This window comes from Neoarius graeffei, chromosome 19 (assembly GCF_027579695.1).
Source record: "Neoarius graeffei isolate fNeoGra1 chromosome 19, fNeoGra1.pri, whole genome shotgun sequence".
Lineage (NCBI taxonomy): Eukaryota > Metazoa > Chordata > Actinopteri > Siluriformes > Ariidae > Neoarius > Neoarius graeffei.
Window position 1 is genome coordinate 30076190 of NC_083587.1, and position 24236 is coordinate 30100425.

The 24236-nt window shown below is 41.5% G+C and overlaps 2 protein-coding genes across 7 annotated transcripts in view; one reads left to right on the plus strand and one right to left on the minus strand.

Moving 5' to 3' along the window:
* The window catches only part of jph1a (junctophilin 1a), an 81266-nt gene extending 65011 nt beyond the window's left edge, over positions 1–16255 (minus strand). For all 6 annotated transcript variants that reach the window (XR_009650692.1, XM_060899980.1, XM_060899979.1 and 3 more), the window contains exons 1-2: positions 15697–16255; positions 12937–13672 (exon numbers count right to left, since the gene is read on the minus strand). Coding sequence is in view for 5 of the 6 variants with exons in the window: in XM_060899980.1 (XP_060755963.1) it covers positions 12937–13672; positions 15697–16075 (1115 nt within the window). In the remaining variant the exon portion in view is untranslated. The remainder of the gene's footprint in view (positions 1–12936; positions 13673–15696) is intronic.
* Positions 16256–22728: 6473 nt separating this feature from the next.
* The window catches only part of gdap1 (ganglioside induced differentiation associated protein 1), a 28013-nt gene continuing 26505 nt past the window's right edge, over positions 22729–24236 (plus strand). The window contains exon 1 of the mRNA XM_060900583.1: positions 22729–22747. Coding sequence (XP_060756566.1) covers positions 22729–22747 — 19 coding nt within the window. The remainder of the gene's footprint in view (positions 22748–24236) is intronic.

Consider the following 24236-nt stretch of genomic DNA (forward strand, 5'->3'; position numbering starts at 1 on the left):
GAGTCCTGGATTCAAGTACTACAAGCCTGCCACCGACCCACACACACACCCACACACATGTTAATAAAGTCAATAACTCACTGTTGAGAGGTTGTCTTCAGCAAATTTCAGCTTGTTTTAATCAACGTTCATTACTCTCCTCTACGAAATCACTAATCAATAAACTTTAAACTTCTGCCTCAGTTCTTATATTCATGTTTATAGCACATTCTCATGTTATTATTTTATATGTACACAAGTGTTTTACTGAGAAATACACCACTTGTATTTTTCATACAAGCTACATCTGGGATATGGAGAACCAAAACCGTGACATAAATCTCTATATGTCACTCATGAAGAAATCAGTGAATTGTTTTGATAAATTTGGGTACTTTTTGTTTATGAATGTGTCGATATAATAAAAAGAAAATCACTTGTTAGCTTGAAGATATAAAGCTTATCTTCTCGTGTTGAAAAACTTGCATTTTTCATATGAAATACATCGTGGATCTGAGTGACATATTTCCCTATATTTCACTCCGATGATGTCACTCCCAGTGTTTTCTCACTGACTTGACACATTGTCAAAATGGCTAACCGGTTCAACATTAAAATTCATTTGATTAACTTGCATATTTTTTTGTGGATGTGTCCATATAATCTAAAGAAGATTACACGGTGGCACGAAGATATGAAATTTATCTTCGAGTGGTGGAAAATATATCACTCATACACTTCGCTCACTCATGATACTGTACATTCACCACTCGAAGATAAACTTCATATCTTCACGCAGCTGTGTAATATCCTCTAGGTATACTGTGCACTATTGTACCTCTTAGGACTCATTATTGGACTTCAAGGTATCTATTGCCGCTTTTCCACTACAAACGCGGCTGAGTCGGGCTGAGCCGTGCCGTGCTGAGTCGAGCTGAGTGGGGCTATTGGAGTTGCATTTCGACTACAACCGCGCTGAACCGTGCTGGCTGGAAGTGGGTGGACACATTGGGTGGAGTTAGCGAAAGTGGGTGGACGTCACGTGATGTCGTTAAGCGGCGCAAACAGTGACATCAGTGATCTTTTAAGCGGTAGTCTCACGACCCAGATAGTAAACAATAAACATGGAGGACATGGAGTCGTTAGTGTTGCTGGTCTTGGTGCTGTGGCTTGTTGTCACCGACAACGCCAACAGATACTGGCAAGAGCGCATAGATGAGGCGAGGCGCATAAGGCTTCAGAAATTCTCGTAATTCGTAATTCTTCTTCTTCCGGGTTTGTGGTGTTTACAGATCCCAGCGTGCTCGCGGGGCGTGTGTGGGCATGTGAGGACACTCCTCCTCACCAATCAGTGCACAGGGGAGTGTCTGCTCACGCCCCCAGCCTCACTCGGCTCGGTTTGGCTCGCTTCAGCCCTACTCCAAAACTGTGCGAGTTTTGGGTGCTAAGCAGGGCTGAAGCGAGCTGAGTCGTGCTGTTCTGAGGTAGTCGAAACGCGAGCCGTGTCGGGCTGAAGTGAGCTGAAGCGAGCTGAAGTGAGCTGAAAAAGGGTAGTGGAAAAGGGCCATATGTGTACCTTTTTAGGGCCAAAAAGGTACATATATGTTCCCAAGCAGTATATAAAAGGTACAAATACCGGTAAGTACATTAGAGCGTACTGTGGCAGTGACCAGCCGTTGTACCCCTAAAGGTACAATAATGTACTTTATTTTCTGAGAGTGTGGCAGTATGTTTCAGACTTTATTCCAATTCAGATGCTAATAGAAAGCCCAAATTTTTACAACCGGTATAACAGATTCAACAGTTGCGAAGACCAAAATAAATGTCCAAAGTCCATTTGATATTTCATTCAAGTTCAAACTGTTATGATTATGCCATATTAAAAACCCAGTAGTAATCCATTTGCAATTGCATTTTTCATTTTCTCACTGTCAGTGAGATAGCTCTATCAAACTTAAATCTGAATGCTCAGATTTTGTAGCTTTCACAAACACCAATAATAGCCACGCTAACTTTACAAACTTGCGAGTTTCTCTTATTAACAGTGCACTTTGGAGTTGTACAATATTGGCCGATAACAACAACTACCATTTGTTTAAAGGAAAATCTCTAGATGCAGCAGCAACTTGCCTCCGTTTGGTGTGAAATGGAGAAAATGCAAATGAGATTGCAAGGGTGTTTTATTTTTGGCCAGGCTGGAGTGTGAGGAAAGGGGAATGCAATCGCAAATGGATGAATTGCTAATACCTTTTTTTCCCCTTCAATATAGCAAACTAACAACAGACGCCAGTTAAGGAACTGACTGTAAAATGTGAAAAATTTATGCAAATATATGTTTTTGCAAATGAATTTGAATTATGCGTCATAAGGGGACTGCAACTGCAAACCCCTGCTTGAATCAGCAATTTCTGATTAGTATCTGAATTTGAATAAAGTCTAGAAAATGCTACCATATTTTTGTATGTTACATTTTTAGTCTCACACACACACACACACACACACACACACACACACACACACACACACAAAAAAAAAAAAAGCAACGACCCCAAAACAGAAAAGTATAGTTTATATAGCATGAAAGTAAAAAAAGGAGTTAGGATAGCATAAAATATAATATACTAACATGCTATATAGCGTAGTCATGTTTAGATAGTATAACTATCATTTAACTCGTAGTATAATGTACAGCATATTCAAATAAAAACAATATACCGTGTTAGTGCACTATAACGTTTTACATATAATTCTCAAACTATATTAAAATTGATATAATTAATTAATATTGGCTGGCTTTGAGTAGTCTATCAGATATATTCCATTCAGCTAGCATGATACTGAATGGAATATATCTGATATACTATGAAAAAAGCCAGCCAATATTATTATTATTATACACACACTCTCTTCATATCAGCATTCTCAAAGGCCAACGCTAGCTTACCCACGACTCGGTGCTGTTAGCGCGGCAGTCCAGTCACCTTCCAGCCGGTGTAGCAGTAGCATTAGCGAAATCCAACACTAGCTTAGCCGTGACTCGGTGCTGTTAGTGTGGGAGTGCAGTTACCTTCCAGCCGGTGTAGTGTTAGCGAAGGCCAAAGCTAGCGCAGTCAAGCCGAATATTATTATTATTTTCCTTGTCTTATTTACTTAGTTACTTTTAAAATCAACATCACCAACTACACACAATGGAGCGGCCTGGCAGCCAAAATTCTCTCAAAATCTTCCGCTTTTAACGAAGCAAACCTCGCAGCCATGTTTGTTTACAAACTATCACAGTCACTCGCTAGCGCTGAAGTTTTACATCTCCGACGTGTCTCTTTTCCAGTTTTTCGATTTTTTTGGGGGAAAAAAAAACAAAAATAATGAGTAACCTGGTTGCCTTTTGTCTCAAAATTTTGAGCTAATTGAAACTCATATAGTAAGTCAGCACAATGAGGCAATCAAGTGGTATTAAGTTAAAACAACAAATCATTTTTACAGTGTATATACAGTTTATACAGCACTACAGCATTGCATAATGTATAAGATAGTAAATGCATCTTACACTATAGTTACACTATAATTAGTATAAACTATACATAGTATACACAGTATATTATCAGTACGCAGTGCACTCTTCCTTGAATATTAAGCAAATCCTGTGATATTATAAAGCGCTATACCGACACAGATTTTCCTGAGCATAGAAACCGAAGTATAAATACGCTAATAATGTATTCTGATCTGTAAACATCCTAAGCTGATTCAGTAATTTGAATGTAGCTGTGAGACGTTTCTGTTTTATCTTTAGAGATTTGATAGACTCTATTTACAGAGTGCAGTGTATAAGAAACTGATACATGGAGGGATCGGGTGGCGAAAAGCATACAAAAACAAGTGTGTACTGCACATTAGCTTGTGATGTGTGTTTAAGGTTTAATACTTAAACAATATTCTTCCCTGAAATCCCCAAAGCTGTTTGAAATAATCACTTATTCAATTCGTATTGAATGCTTTCATTTGGGTGGAAGAGAACTTCTGGATTTCTAATATTAAACTGATAATTAGAAAACTAAATATCATTAACTGTTCACATAAACAAATAAAAGATGCTGTAGTGCGGTAATAGTCAAGACTGGTATAGCACATACAGTACTAGTCAAAAGTTTGGATACACCTTCTAATTCAACATTTTTTCTTTATTTTTATTAATTAAGGCACTTCATGTCTTAAAGTAATGATGGATGTCGTTTCTCTTTACTTAGTTGAGTGCTTCTTTTTTTTTTTTAAAGATTTTTTTGGGGCTTTTTCACCTTTATTGGATAGGACAGTGTAGAGACAGGAAATGAGCAGGAGAAAGAGACGGGGAGGGATCGGGAAATGACCTCGGGTCGGAATCGAACCAGGGTCCCCGGATTTATGGTATGGTGCCTTAGCCACCTGAGCGCTTCTTGACATAATATGGATTACTATAGTTGTGGAATAGGGCTATTTATTGTATGTTTATTACTTACTATTTACTGTTTGATCTCAAACACACTGAGAAGGCAAGAAATTGCACTAATTAACTCATCTCATCTCATTATCTCTAGCCGCTTTATCCTTCTACAGGGTAGCAGGCAAGCTGGAGCCTATCCCAGCTGACTACGGGCGAAAGGCAGGGTACACCCTGGACAAGTCGCCAGGTCATCACAGGGCTGACACATAGACACAGACAACCATTCACACTCACATTAACACCTACGGTCAATTTAGAGTCACCAGTTAACCTAACCTGCATGTCTTTGGACTGTGGGGGAAACCAGAGCACCCGGAGGAAACCCACGCGGACACGGGGAGAACATGCAAACTCTGCACAGAAAGGCCCTCGCCGGCCACGGGGCTCGAACCCGGACCTTCTTGCTGTGAGGCGCCAGCCACTACACCACCGTGCCGCCCACACTAATTAACTTTTTTTTTTAAAGATATTTTTTGGGCTTTTTTCACCTTTATTGGATAGGACAGTGTAGAGACAGGAAATGAGCGGGAGAGAGAGACGGGGAGGGATCGGGAAATGACCTCGGGTCGGAATCGAACCCGGGTCCCTGGATTTATGGTATGGTGCCTTATCCACGACGCCCCCAGTTGAGCGCTTCTTGACATAATATGGATTACTATAGTTGTGGAATAGGGCTATTTACTGTACGTTTATTACTTACTATTTGATCTCAAACACACTGAGAAGGTAAGAAATTGCACTAATTAATTTTTTTTTAAAGATTTTTTTGGGGCTTTTTTCACCTTTATTGGATAGGACAGTGTAGAGACAGGAAATGAGCAGGAGAGAGAGACAGGGAGGGATCAGGAAATTACCTTGGGCCGGAATCGAACCCGGGTCCCCAGATTTATGGTATGGCGCCTTATCCACCTGAGCCACGACGCCCCCGACTAATTAACTTTTGACGAAGCACCTGTTAATTGAAAAGCATTCCAGGTGACTACTGTACCTCATGAAGCTGATTAAGATAATGCTAATAGTGTACAAAGCGTCATCAAGGTAAATGCTGGCTACTTTGAAGAATCTAAAATATGAAACATATTTTGGTTTTTAACACTTTTTTGTTTCCCACATACAGTAATTCCATATATGTTCCATACACTGTTTCATAGTTGTGATGTCTTCAGTATTGTTCTACAATGTAGAAAATAGTCAAAATACAGAAAAACCTATGAAGGAGTGGGGTGTACAAACTTTTGACTGGTACTGAATTTAATATATAATGCAGTTTTACATTCAGAAAACTTTTATAGTAAGTTTAATTATTTCTTCTTCCATGAACTGAACGTTATCCATGAGCATTATAACGCTATAGCCTGCGCTGCACGGCATGTGTGAAGAAAAAAAAACAAAAAAACAATTTGTCCAAAAATATTTGGGAATTAGGAGGTAGGATTTAAATAAAAAGCTAGTGGGCTACTCGGAGTGGAAAAAATGAACGAGTAGATGTATCCAAATTTTTGATTGGCAGTGCAGGCTCTACATGACCACAGTATAATAAAACCCACACTGGCTATAAAATGAGTCAGTAATATCCTTTGCTTCTTGAAAGCTAAACTCTTCTTATTATATTTGCTCGTATTATGTAACTGCATGTGTGAGTTTTCTTAAATGTATTCAGTGTGCTTTGATCGAAAGGTCATTTTAAGCCTTGAATATAAAATACTACTCTAATGCAGCCACTGGTTTTGGAAGAGATACAAGAAACGCGCATACAATAAAAGGAAACTCCCCCGATTCTCTATGGACAAATAACAAGAGACCAAACTCATCAAAGTATTGGCCATACGACATGGGAAAGCAAAACGCTTTTAAGTTTATTTGTTTGGCAGATACTTTTATCCAAAGTCTAAACTGAGTTGTGTGGTTAATAAATAAATAACAAAACCACAACTTATTATTATATAGGGTTTTGTTTTTGCTTTGCAGTGGTTCTCTGGCTGTCCTGCATTTTTTTTTTTTAAGATTTTTTTGGGCTTTTTTCACCCTTATTGGATAGGACAGTGCAGAGACAGGAAACGAGCGGGAGAGAGAGAGACAGGGAGGGACCGGGAAACGACCCCGGGCCGGAACCGAACCCAGGTTCCCGGATCCACGGCACGGCGCCCCATCCAACCGAGCCATGACGCCCCCCTGCATTTTTTTTATATACAGTACCAGTCAAAAGTTTGGACACACCTTCTGATTCAGTGTTTTTTCTTTATTTTTATTAATTAAAAGTCACTCCATGACTTAAATTAATGATGCATGCCGTTTCTCTTTACTTAGTTGAGCGGTTCTTAACATAATATGGATTACTACAGTTGTGGAATAGGCTATGTACTGTATTTTTATTATTTATTATTTACTGTTTGATCTCAAATGCATTATGAAAGCAAGAAACTAGACCACTTGTTAACTAGAAAGCATTCCAGGTGACTACCTCATGAAGCTGGTTAAGATAATGCCAATAGCATGCAAAGCGTCATCAAGGTAAACGCTGGATACTTTGAAGAATCTAAAAGATGAAATACATGTTGTTTTTTAACACTTTTTGTTTCCCACATAATTCCATATACGTTCCAGATGTTATTTCATAGTTTTGATGTCTTCAGTATTGTTCTACAAAGTAGAAAATAGTCACAGAAACACCTACGTATGAATGAGTAGGGGTGTACAAACTTTTGACTGGTATTGTAGTTTTAGCCAAGTTTCAGCCACTATTTGAGTGTCCTCTATTATACATCACCTACCAATCTGGAAGGTCAAAGTAAAGACACTTCATCTGCTCAGACTGCCACCTGGGCAGCTGAACATGTTCAGAGGAGAGCGCTAACTGTCCTACAGTGGGTTTCCCAAAAGCCTCTTAACACTAAGAGCATCTTAACTAGGAGAGAGAGTGTTCATTGTGCTGCTTGCTCTACCATTTAAAGGGGAACTAAAGTCATTTTTAAATTTGCTTTTTTTTTCTTAATTAATATGTTATTCAATTACGTTTTCGGTTTTATTAACCTTATATTGTGATTCATATTGGCATATTATATTACACTTATCGGCCTTTTCTGTTTTTAGCCATGTTGAATGTAGTTCATACGGTCCATGTCAGGCGTCGCTTATCCGCATGATCTTCACGAGACTTGTGCAAGACTTCAAACGTGAAGTGTCAGCACCGCCATTTTGAAAACTGTTTACACAGCGGCCAGATCACCATCTCATTCCAATTTAGATTAATTTCGAGATTTGCCAGCTTCATCAGTGATGGAGATTATTCCATACGACTTCGAATCATTGGTTAAATGCAAAAAAAAAAAACCGCTTTCAGACACTAGTCCGTCGCGCTGGTATTTACGTCATTACTGTCGCACAATTTAAACGTGCCAGATCAGGCAGCTGGTGAGTTTTCAAAATAATAAATACATGCATGTATTTTTGTGATCAATACATATTGTACTGAGTGCATTTCCCACATTAATCAATACAAAGTACCTGCATCTTTCAGTTCTTTTAAATCAAGGCTGAATACTTTCCTCTTTGCCGCTGCCTTTTATTAAATCAAATTTGAGACTTTTTTTAATTTGATTTTTCAGCGCGACTGCAGTGCATGATGGGATATATTGCTTTGGTTGCTGACCATTGGTTGTACACTACTTTTCGTGGTGCATTGTGGGATACTTTGAGTGCACTATATAGGGTGTAAATAATCCTCACTAAGGTTTCGGACAGCACTACAAAATGGCGTCCCCACTATATAGTGCCCTGTATAGTGAGTAGGGAGCGATTTTGGACACGGAAAACTTCCGGCATGATTACATCAGCATTCAAAGAAGGGCGCGCGCATCTTTTGACAACGTTGGCAGATGTTGGTCACTTTGATTTCCGCTGTACGTTTTACTTCCGTCCTACGATGTCTCGCACAGGTCTCAGCCAATCTCGTTTATGGCCATTGCTTTGACTGATATATTACATAGCATATTTCAAACACTCATAACTTGCTATAGCAGTGACAAAATAGCTGTCAGAAATGCATTCCTACATTTTATAAAATTAGATAAATAGAATTTTGATAATAAAAAAATTTGCCTTCAGTTCCCCTTTAACAATGATCTTTGTGCTGTAATGCTTTTGGGAAACCCACCCCTGGTCTGTATTAGGCCAAAAAAAAAAAATGTGTGTGTTTCCGGTTACGTAGATTTCAAAACTAGGGTCGGTAGGCAGGCATTTTTTTTTTTGAATTTTTTTTTTCAAGATGGCTGCCATAACCTATATTTAGACAGGAATAATTTCACAAAATATAATGAATTTCTTTGCAGGTCACCTGAGTTACCACCTTCTGATGAATCTGATGCAGCATGAGACACCTTTTAACATGAATTTTTCTGTAAATATAACAGCTCAATACACCATGAGAGAGAGCAGCCCCGCCCCTCTCTGCTCCCTGAGTGGAGCTCGTCGCCTTGGTAACGGTGCAGGGAAGAGACACAATATAACAAGCAAAGAGCGCTTTTTCTCAGAGTTCCCTCTCCTCGAACAACGCTGATTTACACGGAAACGAAAGGAGCTATTCACAAAATTCTTTCACATTGAGTGCTACAAGGCTCCCATGAACACATAAATGTACTTTTTTTTGTCCCTAGTGTAAAAAATGTGGACACTAGAGCGAGTTAAAAACAAGTGACTTTTCTGATTTTGCAGTAAAAGCGCTGCCACGTTTATAATGTGAGTCTATGGGAGAGCGCGGCTGTCCTCTCCTTACTTTCAGGCTTCTCATTCAAAAACTGTAAATCCTATCGCTCAGGGAGACACTTGTCTTGATTCACACAATGTGTGACTACAACTTTTGAGAAAGTTGTGTGTGTAGAGAGAAAATTGTGGCTGAAAAAACAGTTTAAATGAGAAAGTTAGAGCTTTTTTTTTCAAGCTGCCTCCACTCTAAACTCCTGAGCGCCACTGGTGTGTAACGCCATAGACACCCATTATAAAGCCTGAATTTGTCCAGGTGTGCTCATGGTATTTGATCTGTGACTGATCAAAAAGTATAGAACCCAGCAAAAAAGTTGAATGCCAGATCCACACAGGAGAATTTTGTCTCCGTTTTAAAGTTTGAATCATGTCTCTAGGTGAAAGACAAAATAAGCGTCATCTCTGCTTCTGTTCCCTCCGACGGCCCCGACACACTACTGCCTCCGCCGAGTGCGCGCGCACACCGCATGTCGGGGCCGCGGATGAGTTACTCTCCCCTGATCAGTGAAGTCTGCGGGGAATTTGTGGTTATTATCGGTACAAACAGCACGAATCACAACTTAAATGAGTGCGGTTCAGTTTGACATTATTGTCAGTCCGTTAGATAAACATTTAATTTTATTACAATTGAAAATGAATATTTAGAGCCTGTGGGCTACAAAAATAATAGTCATTAAAGTAGTCGGCTGGACTTAATTGTGTAGTCGGCTGTATGGCCGGCAGCCGGCGCTTGTGGAAAACCCTGATTTTCCCAGTGAGTGACAAAAACTTCCGGTTCGCGGTTGGGTTATATGTAAAAGTCGCAACTGGGAAAAAAAACGAAAAAAAGTTTAGGGTCGGGCGGTACGGATTAGGGTCGGTCGGGTAACCAGAAACACACTTTTTTTTTTTGGCCTTAGGGGTGTCCAGCCTTAGCCAGACAGGGCCAGCATGGGGGCAAGTTTTCATTCCAACCAAACAGAAACCACACTAATTGACACATGTCTACTGAAAGTGAAGCCCAACATTAGGGAAGCCATGGGCTAAAGGTTAGAGAAGCAGCTTTGGGACCAAAAAGTTGCTGGTTTGATTCCCTGGACCAGCAGGAATGAATGGCTGGACTCGGGTGTATGTGTGCTCACATTCCCAGATGGGTTAAATGCAGAGAAAGAATTTCACCATGCTCTCATGTACATTTGATGACTAAAGGCTTAAAATAAAAACTAATTGAACAGGCAGAATCAGGTGAGGCACCTGCTAGGTTGGAATGAAAACCTGCACACACACCGGCTGTTTGCAGATAAGATTGGACACCCCCACCCTACGTTCACACTAGCAAGTGAAAATAGGCAACTATTAATTTTCTAAGCACATCATGGAGAAATTATGCTTTAGACAATTGCCATTTGAATCAATGCTAATCTGTGTGGTTTTTTTTCAGTTCCCCACTTGCAACTTTAGTCCTTATCTGCCACAGGTTCATATTTACTCTTTCTATACGATGTCATTACAGAGATAATAAAGCTTATAAGCTAGTACATAGCTAGTACAGTTAGCTTGCTTGGCTAATCTGCCAATAAAGCTAGTAACAATACTAGCACATACAACCCCGATTCCAAAAAAGTTGGGACAAAGTACAAATTGTAAATAAAAACGGAATGCAATAATTTACAAATCTCAAAAACTGATATTGTATTCACAATAGAACATAGACAACATATCAAATGTCGAAAGTGAGACATTTTGAAATTTCATGCCAAATATTGGCTCATTTGAAATTTCATGACAGCAACACATCTCAAAAAAGTTGGGACAGGGGCAATAAGAGGCTGGAAAAGTTAAAGGTACAAAAAAGGAACAGCTGGAGGACCAAACTGCAACTCATTAGGTCAATTGGCAATAGGTCATTAACATGACTGGGTATAAAAAGAGCATTTTGGAGTGGCAGCGGCTCTCAGAAGTAAAGATGGGAAGAGGATCACCAATCCCCCTAATTCTGCGCCGACAAATAGTGGAGCAATATCAGAAAGGAGTTCGACAGTGTAAAATTGCAAAGAGTTTGAACATATCATCATCTACAGTGCATAATATCATCAAAAGATTCAGAGAATTTGGAAGAATCTCTGTGCGTAAGGGTCAAGGCCGGAAAACCATACTGGGTGCCCGTGATCTTCGGGCCCTTAGACGGCACTGCATCACATATAGGCATGCTTCTGTATTGGAAATCACAAAATGGGCTCAGGAATATTTCCAGAGAACATTATCTGTGAACACAATTCACCGTGCCATCCGCTGTTGCCAGCTAAAACTCTATAGTTCAAAGAAGAAGCCGTATCTAAACATGATCCAGAAGCGCAGACGTCTTCTCTGGGCCAAGGCTCATTTAAAATGGACTGTGGCAAAGTGGAAAACTGTTCTGTGGTCAGACGAATCAAAATTTGAAGTTCTTTATGGAAATCAGGGACGCCGTGTCATTCGGACTAAAGAGGAGAAGGACGACCCAAGTTGTTATCAGCGCTCAGTTCAGAAGCCTGCATCTCTGATGGTATGGGGTTGCATTAGTGCGTGTGGCATGGGCAGCTTACACATCTGGAAAGACACCATCAATGCTGAAAGGTATATCCAGGTTCTAGAGCAACATATGCTCCCATCCAGACGACGTCTCTTTCAGGGAAGACCTTGCATTTTCCAACATGACAATGCCAAACCACATACTGCATCAATCACAGCATCATGGCTGCGTAGAAGAAGGGTCCGGGTACTGAACTGGCCAGCCTGCAGTCCAGATCTTTCACCCATAGAAAACATTTGGCGCATCATAAAACGGAAGAGATGACAAAAAAGACCTAAGACAGTTGAGCAACTAGAATCCTACATTAGACAAGAATGGGTTAACATTCCTATCCCTAAACTTGAGCAACTTGTCTCCTCAGTCCCCAGACGTTTACAGGCTGTTGTAAAGAGAAAAGGGGATGTCTCACAGTGGTAAACATGGCCTTGTCCCAACTTTTTTGAGATGTGTTGCTGTCATGAAATTTAAAATCACCTAATTTTTCTCTTTAAATGATACATTTTCTCAGTTTAAACATTTGATATGTCATCTATGTTCTATTCTGAATAAAATATGGAATTTTGAAACTTCCACATCATTGCATTCCGTTTTTATTTACAATTTGTACTTTGTCCCAACTTTTTTGGAATCGGGGTTGTACAGTAACGTAAATAACACAATCAATTTTCACACTGATTAGTGCATTATTAAATTTGTGTTTTATTAGTTAAAAACAGTAGCAGTTACTATACACGCACACAAGAAACAAACTGCAAGTGATACAAAACCAACTTGTTGCTTGCTAGTGTGAATATCGCCTTTGTTATTAGCTAGCTCAACTGTGGCTGACAGGAAGAAAAAAGGTTGGTCATCCCATGCAGATGACAGGACAGTTAAGTTCTCTCTGACTCCCAGTCACAGATAACTGAGGTATTGTTGGTATTTGAACTCACAATCTCCCAAAGAACTCAGTGATTTGGTAGTTGCTAAGTTTAAACTCACAACCTTGCAGACCCTCAGGCAGAACCCCAAGTGAGGAGCCAATCAGTCCACGTCTCTATCATCTCTTTTTATTCTATTAAAGGCTGACTGAGTCTTGTGTAAGAAAGTTAACACTGTGAAAAATCATTATTTCTGCAGCCAACTGAATAACACCAGAGATTTATGGTACCCTCAGGGGGTCACCTACCTTGACACGGCAATTTCCACTTTGGTTCTGGCGATGTTGGCTGCTCTCCTCGCTCCCTCCACTGCTCTGTCCACTTTCTCTTTGGTTTTGGGATTTTTGAGTGGAATGAGCTGCTTCTTTATCCCTCGGACCAGCGTGTTATTTTTGTACTTCCCTTCTTCCCGGGTTCCATCCTGAAAAACGGTGCAGCCGTATCCGTGCCGCTTGTTGTTCACCCACTCCCCTTCATATTTGGTGCCATCAGAGCGTTCGCTCACTCCAAAGCCATTTCGCTTGTCGTTTTTCCACTCGCCTGCATAGGACTCGGTGACTGTGGCATCCATTTTCTCCTCAGTGTCTACACTGTCCTCGATGTCCATCTTGTCCTCGTCCTCGACATCGCTCGAGCTGATACGACTCATGGCGGAACTGCGTGTCGAGCTGCGCTTGCTTGAAATTGAACTTTTCGATTCAGACTTCCGGAGCTGACGAAGACTCCCAAACAACGATCCACGCCGGACCAAAGGGCGTTTTTTCTTCTCACCATGGACATTTAAGACAAAGCCACCTCGTGCGTTGGCCGGCACATTAGAGGCCTCATCCTGTAGCAGCACAGCACCGTTGCTCTGAATGCTTCTTAGAGACGACAGAGAAGTTCGCAAAGGGGAGCGAATGGTCATGGCCATGCCGTACGGGACACTCTGTCTCACGCCATAACCGTGACGCATCCCACCCATCCACTGACCCTGATATGTACCTACAAAACAAGAAAACATCTAACATTTTATCATGGTTCTTGATGATTATGACAATATTGTATTAAAATATTATTTTTCTGTGTCTTTGTGTCAGATTAGACAGCATTTTATGTATAAACGAATCTCATTAGCATCTCATTTTGGATTCCTTCATGCATTATTCAGGCATTCATTTTGGAAATTACATATCACTTTATGGGTTTATGAATGACCTTTTTGCATATTTTGATGCCTTGGAGTCGCAGTTTCGGCCCAGCCCTCTCACAGCTTTCTAGATCTGTCTACTTGTCACTGTTCACTTAGATCTCTGGAAGCATTCGCTTGTTCCCACCCCCTCAAATCTGTGCACTTTGGCAGCATAATCAATGAGTCATAGCTGTAATTGCGTAAATGCTGTTAGTGCGTAAATTGTGATTTGTTGCAACATGAAATTAAAAATATAAATTAGGATCTGTAACTGTAATGCAAAACATTGCTATAATTTCAGTTGCAGATTTACAAATCAGATTACTTAATCTGATAAATATACGATCTCATCAGAATTACAATGATGTATAATTACTTTTAATAGAAAAACAACACCATGTCATTTGCTACCCTATTGGGATACTTTACTTGAAACTAAACCCTTTATGAATTCACACTGGAGCTTAGCTTGCTGTGTGTATTATGTCTTCTAACTCTATATTCACCTTATTCTGATTTTAAAAAAAAACTGTGCATTTTTACCTATTCTTTTTTTTTTTTGCTCTTCAAATTGTACGTAAATATTTCCTTGTCATTTTTTAATTTTAGTGTTCAGTCTAACCTAACCTGTAGTGCTAACTCTAAAATATACAGTTAATATTATACCTATACCATATAGGTTTGATTTACTTGTTTTATGTTTGCAATATTTAACAGTTTCAATCAAGCAGACTTGAAAAAAAACCCACAAAACATTACATTTACTAAAAACAACCAAGCAAGCAAAGAAACAAACAAATGCAAATCACATTTTGAATTATATATATATATATATATATATATATATATATATATATATATATAAACTCATTGTCTTCTTCAGTGTAAATCGGTTCCCATCTCATGTCTTGAAACTTTTTATTTACACATTTACTCAGGGACAGAACTGACATTGGGCCAATATCAGCCAATTCACTGGAACAACACTAGGTCCAATGTAATTTTGTCCATTGGGCAAATTTTGGGCCACCAGGTTTGTTGGGGTGACGTCACCTTTACAATCCATCTCGCCAACTTTGGTCCAATGTAATTTTGTCCACTGAGCCAATTTTGGGCCACCAGGGCTGATGGGGTGACATTCAGCCACCTTTACAATCCATCTTGCCAACGTTGGTCCAATGTAATTTTGTCCACTGAGCCAATTTTGGGCCACCAGGGCTGATGGGGTGACATTCAGCCACCTTTACAACCCATCTTGCCAACGTTGGTCCAATGTAATTTTGTCCATTGAGCCAATTTTGGGCCACCAGGGCTGATGGGGTGACATTCAGCCACCTTTACAATCCATCTTGCCAACGTTGGTCCAATGTAATTTTGTCCATTGAGCCAATTTTGGGCCACCAGGGCTGATGGGGTGACATTCAGCTACCTTTACAATCCATCTTGCCAAAGTTGGTCCAATGTAATTTTGTCCACTGAGCCAATTTTGGGCCACCAGGGCTGATGGGGTGACATTCAGTCACCTTTACAATCCATCTTGCTAACATCCAACTTATAAAGGAAAGCAGGTGTTGGATGAACTCAATTTGCCACCTGTGTCTTCTTGTTTTTACATCTTTTCCCCAGCTCTATGGATAGATTGACCCGATAGGGTTAAGGGTCTTGCCCAAGGGCTCAACAGGGGCTGCTTGATGATGCTGGAACTCGAACCCCTGACCTCTAACCCAGACCCTTAACCTGTTGTGGCACAACTGCCCCTAATTGGCCACCTATGTTCCTATTATTTGTAACACTACACTTCCAGTGGTTTAACCCATCCGAGCTCATCTGTACTCACCCCCATCCTCGTAGGTTTCCACCCCGTATCCGTCTTGCAGGCCGTTATTCCAGGTGCCATCATACCTGGCGGGTGACTCCTGGGTCTGACGGACTCCGTACCGGCCCTTGAACCCGTGACTCCACTCACCTCGGTACTCCCAGCGTCCTTTGCGCTCTACGCCGAGCCCGTGCCGCTTGCCGTGCGCCCAGTAGCCCCGGTACGTGTTGCCGCTGGGCCATGTGTACACACCGACTATCTCAAAGCCGTAAGACCAGGCGCCGCTGTACTCGCCCTGGCCGCGCGGCCCCGTGCACACGCCGTGCCCGTGCGCTTTCCCGCCCTCCCAGCCGCCGCAGTAAGTGCCGCCATCGTCGAAGTCGAACCGGCCGCCCGTCATTCAGAAATGATTAATAATCCTGATTTTGTTGTTGTTTTCTTCTTTTTTCCGTTTCTTTTCCAGCGTGTTTTTATTTTCCCGGATGGAGAATAAATAAACATAAACAAATAAGCATGAGCGGGAGAGTGTGAGGATGGGTGCGAGGCGGCTGGCAGGGTTGGAGGGCGTGTGCGTGCGTGTGTGTGTGTGCGTGGAGGAGTGTGTGAGTGAGTGCCAGTGTGAATGGGGAGGCAGATGGAGCGCCAGGGATGAATTCAGGGTTGCCAGATTGATTGAGTTCCACCATCCAGGATGCACCTGCTGACAACAGGTTCGAAAGAAAGAAAGCACAACTTTATTCGAAATTCCTCTCTGCATTTAACCCATCTGAAGCAGTGAGCGCGCACACACACACACACACACACATACAGTGGTGCTTGAAATGAACCCTTTAGAATTTTCTATATTTCTGCATAAATATGACCTAAACCGTCATCAGATTTTCACACAAGTCCTAAAAGTAGAGAAAGAGAACCCAGTTAAACAAATGAGACAAAAATATTATACTTGGTCATTTATTTATTGAGGAAAACGATCCAATATTACATATCAGTTCATTTGAAGGTGAAATTAGAGTCAGGTGTTTTCAATCAATGGGATGACAATCAGGTGTGAGTGGGCACCCTGTTTTATTTAAAGAACAGGGATCTATCAAAGTCTGATCTTCACAACACATGTCTGTGGAAGCGTGTCATGGCACAAACAAAGGAGATTTCTGAGGACCTCAGAAAAAGCATTGTTGATGCTCATCAGGCTGGAAAAGGTTACAAAACCATCTCTAAAGAGTTTGGACTCCACCAATCCACAGTCAGACAGATTGTGTACAAATGGAGGAAATTCAAGACCATTGTTACCCTCCCCAGGAGTGGTCAACCAACAAAGATCACTCCAAGAGCAAGGCGTGTAATAGTCGGCGAGGTCAAAGGACCCCAGGGTAACTTCTAAGCAACTGAAGGCCTCTATCACATTGGCTAATGTTAATGTTCATGAGTCCACCATCAGGCGAACACTGAACAACAATGGTGTGCATGGCAGGGTTGCAAGGAGAAAGCCACTGCTCTCCAAAAAGAACATTGCTGCTCATCTGAAGTTTGCTAAAGATCACGTGGACAAGCCAGAAGGCTATTGGAAAAATGTTCTGTGGATGGATGAGACCAAAATAGAACTTTTTGGTTTAAATGAGAAGCATTATGTTTGGAGAAAGGAAAACACTGCATTCCAGCATAAGAACCTTATCCCATCTGTGAAACATGGTGGTGGTAGTATCATGGATTGGGTCTGTTTTGCTGCATCTGGGCCAGGACGGCTTGCCATCATTGATGGAACAATGAATTCTGAATTATACCAGCGAATTCTAAAGGAAAATGTCAGGATATCTGTCCATGAACTGAATCTCAAGAGAAGGTGGGTCATGCAGCAAGACAATGACCCTAAGCACACAAGTCGTTCTACCAAAGAATGGTTAAAGAAGAATAAAGTTAATGTTTTGGAATGGCCAAGTCAAAGTCCTGACCTTAATCCAATTGAAATGTTGTGGAAGGACCTGAAGTGAGCAGTTCATGTGAGGAAACCCACCAACATCCCAGAGTTGAAGCTGTTCTGTACGGAGGAATGGGCTAAAATTCCTCCAAGCCGGTGTGCAGGACTGATCAACAGTTACCAGAAACGTTTAGCTGCAGTTATTGCTGCACAAGGGGGTCACACCAGATACTGAAAGCAAAGGTTCACATACTTTTGCCACTCACAGATATGTAATATTGGATAGTTTTCCTCAATAAATAAATGACCAAGTATAATATTTTTATCGCATTTGTTTAACTGGGTTCTCTTTATCTACTTTTAGGACTTGTGTGAAAATCTGATGACGTTTTAGGTCATATTTATGCAGAAATATAGAAAATTCTAAAGGGTTCACAAACTTTCAAGCACCACTGTATACCCAGAGCAGCCATGCTAACAGCGCCCGGGGATAGGTGCCTCGCTCAACGGCACCTCAACCCAAGGCCGTCCCATGTTAACCTAACCGCATGTCTTTGAACTGTGGGGGAAACCGGAGCATCCAGAAGAAACCCACGCAGACACAGGGATAACATGCAAACTCCACACAGAAAGGCCCTCGCCAGCCGCTGGGCTCGAACCTAGAACCTTCTTGCTGTGAGACGAGTACCAGGGCTACTGGTGCTTACACCACCATGGCGCCCATACGCCGTTCTATCATAATCTTCAGTTTAGCATCGTGAACTTGAACATCACAGTGTATTTGATTATTACACTGTCAAGAAACTAGGTGCATCATTCTCCTGTGCACTTTTTATCAAACAGTTATAGCTAGTGTCTTTTTTTTTTTTTGGAGTTGTATGTTGGGGTGAGGTGGCACGCTCAGCAGACAAGAACAGAATTAACAAATTAATCAAGAAGGCTGGCTCCATCATAGGTCTAAAACTTGACAAACTCCAGCATGTGGCAGAGTGAGAGTTTTATCAAAACTGAGCTCAATTCTTGATCATCACTCACCCTCTCTGTGCCCTTGGGGCCTTCCAACGCAGCTCTTTCAGTCACAGGTTCATCCTTCCAAACTGTAGGACTGAGAGGATCAGGAAGTCTTTCCTGCCTACTGCTATCAGACTGTTTAATGTGCAATAATTGCTTCTATCCTTTTATCCACATGCTCTTAGCTTTAGTTTTTAAACCCTCTATTTATTTATTTATTTATTTATTTATTTTTGCCTGGTTTCCTCCGGGTGCTCCGGTTTCCCCCACAGTCCAAAGACATGCAGGTTAGGTTAACTGGTGACTCTAAATTGACCGTAGGTGTGAATGTGAGTGTGAATGGTTGTCTGTGTCTATGTGTCAGCCCTGTGATGACCTGGTGACTTGTCCAGGGTGTACCCCGCCTTTCGCCCGTAGTCAGCTGGGATAGGCTCCAGCTTGCCTGCGACCCTGTAGAAGGATAAAGCGGCTACAGATAATGAGATGAGATGAGATTTATTTTTGACATTGTTTTAGACTAGATATACTGCCAGCACTTTTATGCTCATTGTCGATACACTTTTTTAGCAATATGTCTGTTTATGCAATATGGACTCTGTCAGTAATATGTATGTGTTTATGTAATATGGACTCTGTGTGTGCATGTGGGACTGATTGTTAAAATGTTTGTGCCTTTGCTGCTGTAACAATCTAATTTCCTGCAAAGGATCATGAAAGTATATCTTATGTTATCTTATAGGGTGGCACGGTGGTGTAGTGGTTAGCGCTGTCGCCTCACAGCAAGAAGGTCCGGGTTCGAGCCCCGTGGCCGACGGGGGCCTTTCTGTGCGGAGTTTGCATGTTCTCCCCGTGTCCGCGTGGGTTTCCTCCGGGTGCTCCGGTTTCCCCCACAGTCCAAAGACATGCAGGTTAGGTTAACTGGTGACTCTAAATTGACCGTAGGTGTGAATGTGAGTGTGAATGGTTGTCTGTGTCTATGTGTCAGCCCTGTGATGACCTGGCGACTTGTCCAGCGTGTACCCCGCCTTTCACCCGTAGTCAGCTGGGATAGGCTCCAGCTTGCCTGCGACCCTGTAGAACAGGATAAAGCGGCTAGAGATAATGAGATGAGATGTTATCTTATCTTATCTAAATATCAAATTACACTACATTGACAAAAGTGTCTGGACACCTGACCTTCAGACCCATATATTCTTTCTGAGTAGCTCTATCCTATTCCAGTATTAATCCCCCTTTGCTGTTTTAATAACCTCTTCTAGGAAGGTTTTCTACTGGAGGTTGGAGTTTAGGAATGACTTTTCCTAATTATATGTTATGAACAATGGTTTTGTCCTGCTATCACTTACAGAAGTATATAGGCCTGGACAACTTCTGTTTGTGGTCTCAGAGACCTCAGCTATCAACCCTGATTGAATGCAATACATTTTCTTGTGCATTTAATTTATCTCTGGTTTTGAGTACTATAAAGCTTGCAACCAGCTTGAGTACCATTAGAAAAAGTCACTGAAGTGAAAGCCAGGGGGGTGACTTCATCTGTCTTTGTTTGAACAGACAGCAACGCACTGTCCCAAAAAGTACAAAAATGTTCTCTTGATGAGCACAGGGCAGAAAGAAGCAGCTATGAGCAGCACAAAAAAATATACAATGGTTATTGGATTACAGTGATACCAAGGCAGGGTATCAATGTCAGGATCACAGGAGAATTTTCTGCGAGCAGCCTCAAATTCATAAGACAGCGGTCCTTTCCAGATCCTAACCAGTCAAGGTCATTGTCAGACAGATCCAGAGCTAGTCTGAACCCTCTGACCCTCCAGCAGCAGCTCTAAAATGGGGAAGGTTCCAGATTTCATCTCTCGTATCATCTCATTATCTCTAGCCGCTTATCCTGTTCTACAGGGTCGCAGGCAAGCTGGAGCCTATCCCAGCTGACTACGGGCGAAAGGCGGGGTACACCCTGGACAAGTCGCCAGGTCATCACAGGGCTTACACAGAGACACAGACAACCATTCACACTCACATTCACACCTACGCTCAATTTAGAGTCACCAGTTAACCTAACCTGCATGTCTTTGGACTGTGGGGGAAACCGGAGCACCCAGAGGAAACCCACGCAGACAACATGCAAACTCCGCACAGAAAGGCCCTCACCGGCCACGGGGCTCGAACCCAGAACCTTCTTGCTGTCAGGCAACAGCGCTAACCACTACACCACCGTGCCGCCCGGTTCCAGATCTACAAGAGAAAAAAATTAATTAAATTAAAAATGTTTTATGTTATGAGTGAGAAATGCAAAAAATGTATCAGCACAGATACCAGTATTCCCTTCACCCCTCCATAGTGCATAGTTTGTATCAGCATTTTTTGGGTCTGAAAGGCTTTGTATATTTGTATGGACTGAGCAGTAGTCTACGTATATAAAACATTAGACACTCCCTTATTTTCTCTAATCATAATTCTATAGTTACATATAGAATTACATAGTTTGCATTTTTTTTTACATTTCTGATATTTGCAACCTAGTTTGTTGTTGAAAAAGAGGGTGAGCCATACAGTTATTTTCAGCATACTGAGTTTTGAAATATCTCATCTCATTATCTGTAGCCGCTTTATCCTGTTCTACAGGGTCGCAGGCAAGCTGGAGCCTATCCCAGCTGACTACGGGCGAAAGGCGGGGTACACCCTGGACAAGTCGCCAGGTCATCGCAAGGCTGACACATAGACACATGCCCCTTTTCCACCAAAGCAGTTCCAGGGCTGGTTTCGGGGCCAGTGCTTAGTTTGGAACCGTGTTTTCTGTTTCCACTGACAAAGAACTGGCTCTGGGGCCAGAAAAATCGGTTCCAGGGTAGCACCAACTCTCTGCTGGGCCAGAGGAAAAAACCGCTTATGTCAGCGGGGGGGCGGAGTTGTTAAGACCAACAACAATAACAAGACCGCAAAAGATCGACATTTTTAAGTGACGAGAAGCAGCAGCTGTACAAACGCGAAGTCATCCATTATTATTGTTGTTGTTGCTGCTGCTTCTTCCGTGTTGTTTTTGCTTCGATATTCGCGCCAAGGTTTATGCAAATGTAGCGACGTAACTGACGTATACAGCGACGTAATGATGTGGCTCCGCTTAGCACCGCGAGCTATGGAAAAGCAAACTGGTTCTCAGCTGGCTCGCAGGTTGAACGAATTGTGAACCAGCACCGGCCCCGAACCAGCCCTGGAACTGATTTGGTGGAAAAAGGGTAACAGACAACCATTCTTTGGACTGTGGGGGAAACCGGAGCACCTGGAGGAAACCCACGCGGAGAACATTCAGAAAGGCCCTCGCCAGCCACGGGGCTCGAACACAGAACCTTCTTGCTGTCAGGCGACAGTGCTAACCACTACACCACCGTGCCGCCCGAGTTTTGAAATATACAAAATAAAATTTGAAATCACGGTTATTGAAATCAATGGGACACCAAACAACAAGGCAATAAAGTTAATGTAAACAATACTGTCACCAATCCATCCATCCATCCATCCACCTGTCCACCTGTCATAGCACGATTTAGTTGCACAAACTATCCAAAAGAGACCAATCAGGCAACCCTAGTTTGATTAACGAATCGGTTCTTTTTTAAACGACTCTTTGAGCGTGAGTCAGTCAGGAGAACTGATTCACAAGCACGAACGAATCAAAACGTGTTTTCTATTAATCTTTTGTCCCATGTAACATTATCAGTTTGTTGATATGCTTTATTAATTGTTATGTGAATTTAGCTAGACAGTTATTACCAAATAAAATATTTCATCCTGAGCTAAACAGGTGATATTTAGGGAAAAGCAGCAGGTAGGCTAAGTGTCCAAAAATGATGTATTGCTATATTTTAGTCTATTAGTCTGCACTTAGTCATATTAGTAGTAATACTTTTTTTTTTAGTATTTTAATAAACATAGTGTTATCTCACTCCACAGAAGTCAGCTTAACTACCCAAATAATACATATCATGGCACTAGAATAACAAAACAGAAGCTCTAATGATCAATGGATAATTATATTTCAATATATTTTTTTATGGATCTCACATCCATATACATTTATACAGCATGACAATTTAATGTGCTATAAACAGGGTTATGCAGTGTGGAAAATGGTTGTAACATATGAGTGTAAGATTACAGTTTGTGTAAAACAAGAAGTGCAGCTCAATACAATAAAACAATTAGCAAAACAGGATAGTGTAAGACAGACGTGCCTGCTCAGTTGTGTTTTTTAAATCAAGATGAAAAACACACCTTTACCGTCCATCCATTACCCGTAACCACTTATCCTATGCAGGGTTGAAGGCAAGCTGGAGCCTATCCCAGCTCACTATGGGCAACAGGTGGGATACACCCTGTTGCCAAATCATCACAGGGCTGACACATAGACACAAACAACCATTCACACTCACACCTACAGTCAATTTAGAGCCACCAATTAGCTTAACCTGCATGTCTTTGGACTGTAGGGGAAACCCATGCAGACATGGGGAGAGCATGCAAACTCTACACAGAAAGGCCCCCATCAGCCACTGGGCTTGAACCCAGAACCTTCTTGATGTGAGGCAACAGTGCTAACCACTACACCACCGTACACCATTACCAATTAGCATTTTAATCTGTGTGGTTATATATAGGGTAGTCTTTACCAAGCATTTTATATGTTCAGTGTTTTTTTGGTTTTGTTTTTTCCTTTATACATATTTTATGTATAGCTATCACTTTGGTCAACTTTCATTTTTAAATGTGCTTTATAAATCTCATCTCATCTCATTATCTCTAGCCGCTTTATCCTTCTACAGGGTCGCAGGCAAGCTGGAGCCTATCCCAGCTGACTACGGGCGAAAGGCGGGGTACACCCTGGACAAGTCGCCAGGTCATCACAGGGCTGACACATAGACACAGACAACCATTCATGCTCACATTCACACCTATGGTCAGTTTAGAGCCACCAATTAGTCTAACCTGCATGCCTTTGGACTGTGGGGGAAACCGGAGCACCTGGAGGAAACCCACGCGGACACGGGGAGAACATGCAAACTCCACACAGAAAGGCCCTCGCCGGCCGCTGGGCTTGAACCCAGAACCTTCTTGCTGTGAAGTGACAGTGCTAACCACTACACCACCGTGCCGCCCATGATAGGTCATCATATTGTAAATTGGTTTTATGCACAAAGAATATTCAGAAAGTAAATACCCCCCACATACACTATCAAACCAGTAACATAAAGAGATGCTCCATTTAGCTATAGGTTCTCTCCAAACAATTAAAACCTATATTACAAGAAGTGCTTCAGAATTGTGTTTAATTGTCTGTTTTAAAATAACGTATATTGTAATTATAACAAAATGTACACTTCAAAAACCTATTGTATAAGAGCAATGCCACTGTATCTGTATTTCAAAATACAAAATCAGGCCATAGGTGTAGTAGTAAACTCCATAAACTTTCTACAGCTCTGACTAGTAGGCCTACTGTGGAACTGGGGGAACGATAATACAGTGACACCTACTGGTCAATTGAAGGTGTTTTAGTAATACGTAGCTTTTTTTAAAAGTAATAAATGCATTTTATTTAACCCTCATCCTACCATGCTATTTTACACCTTAATCTTAC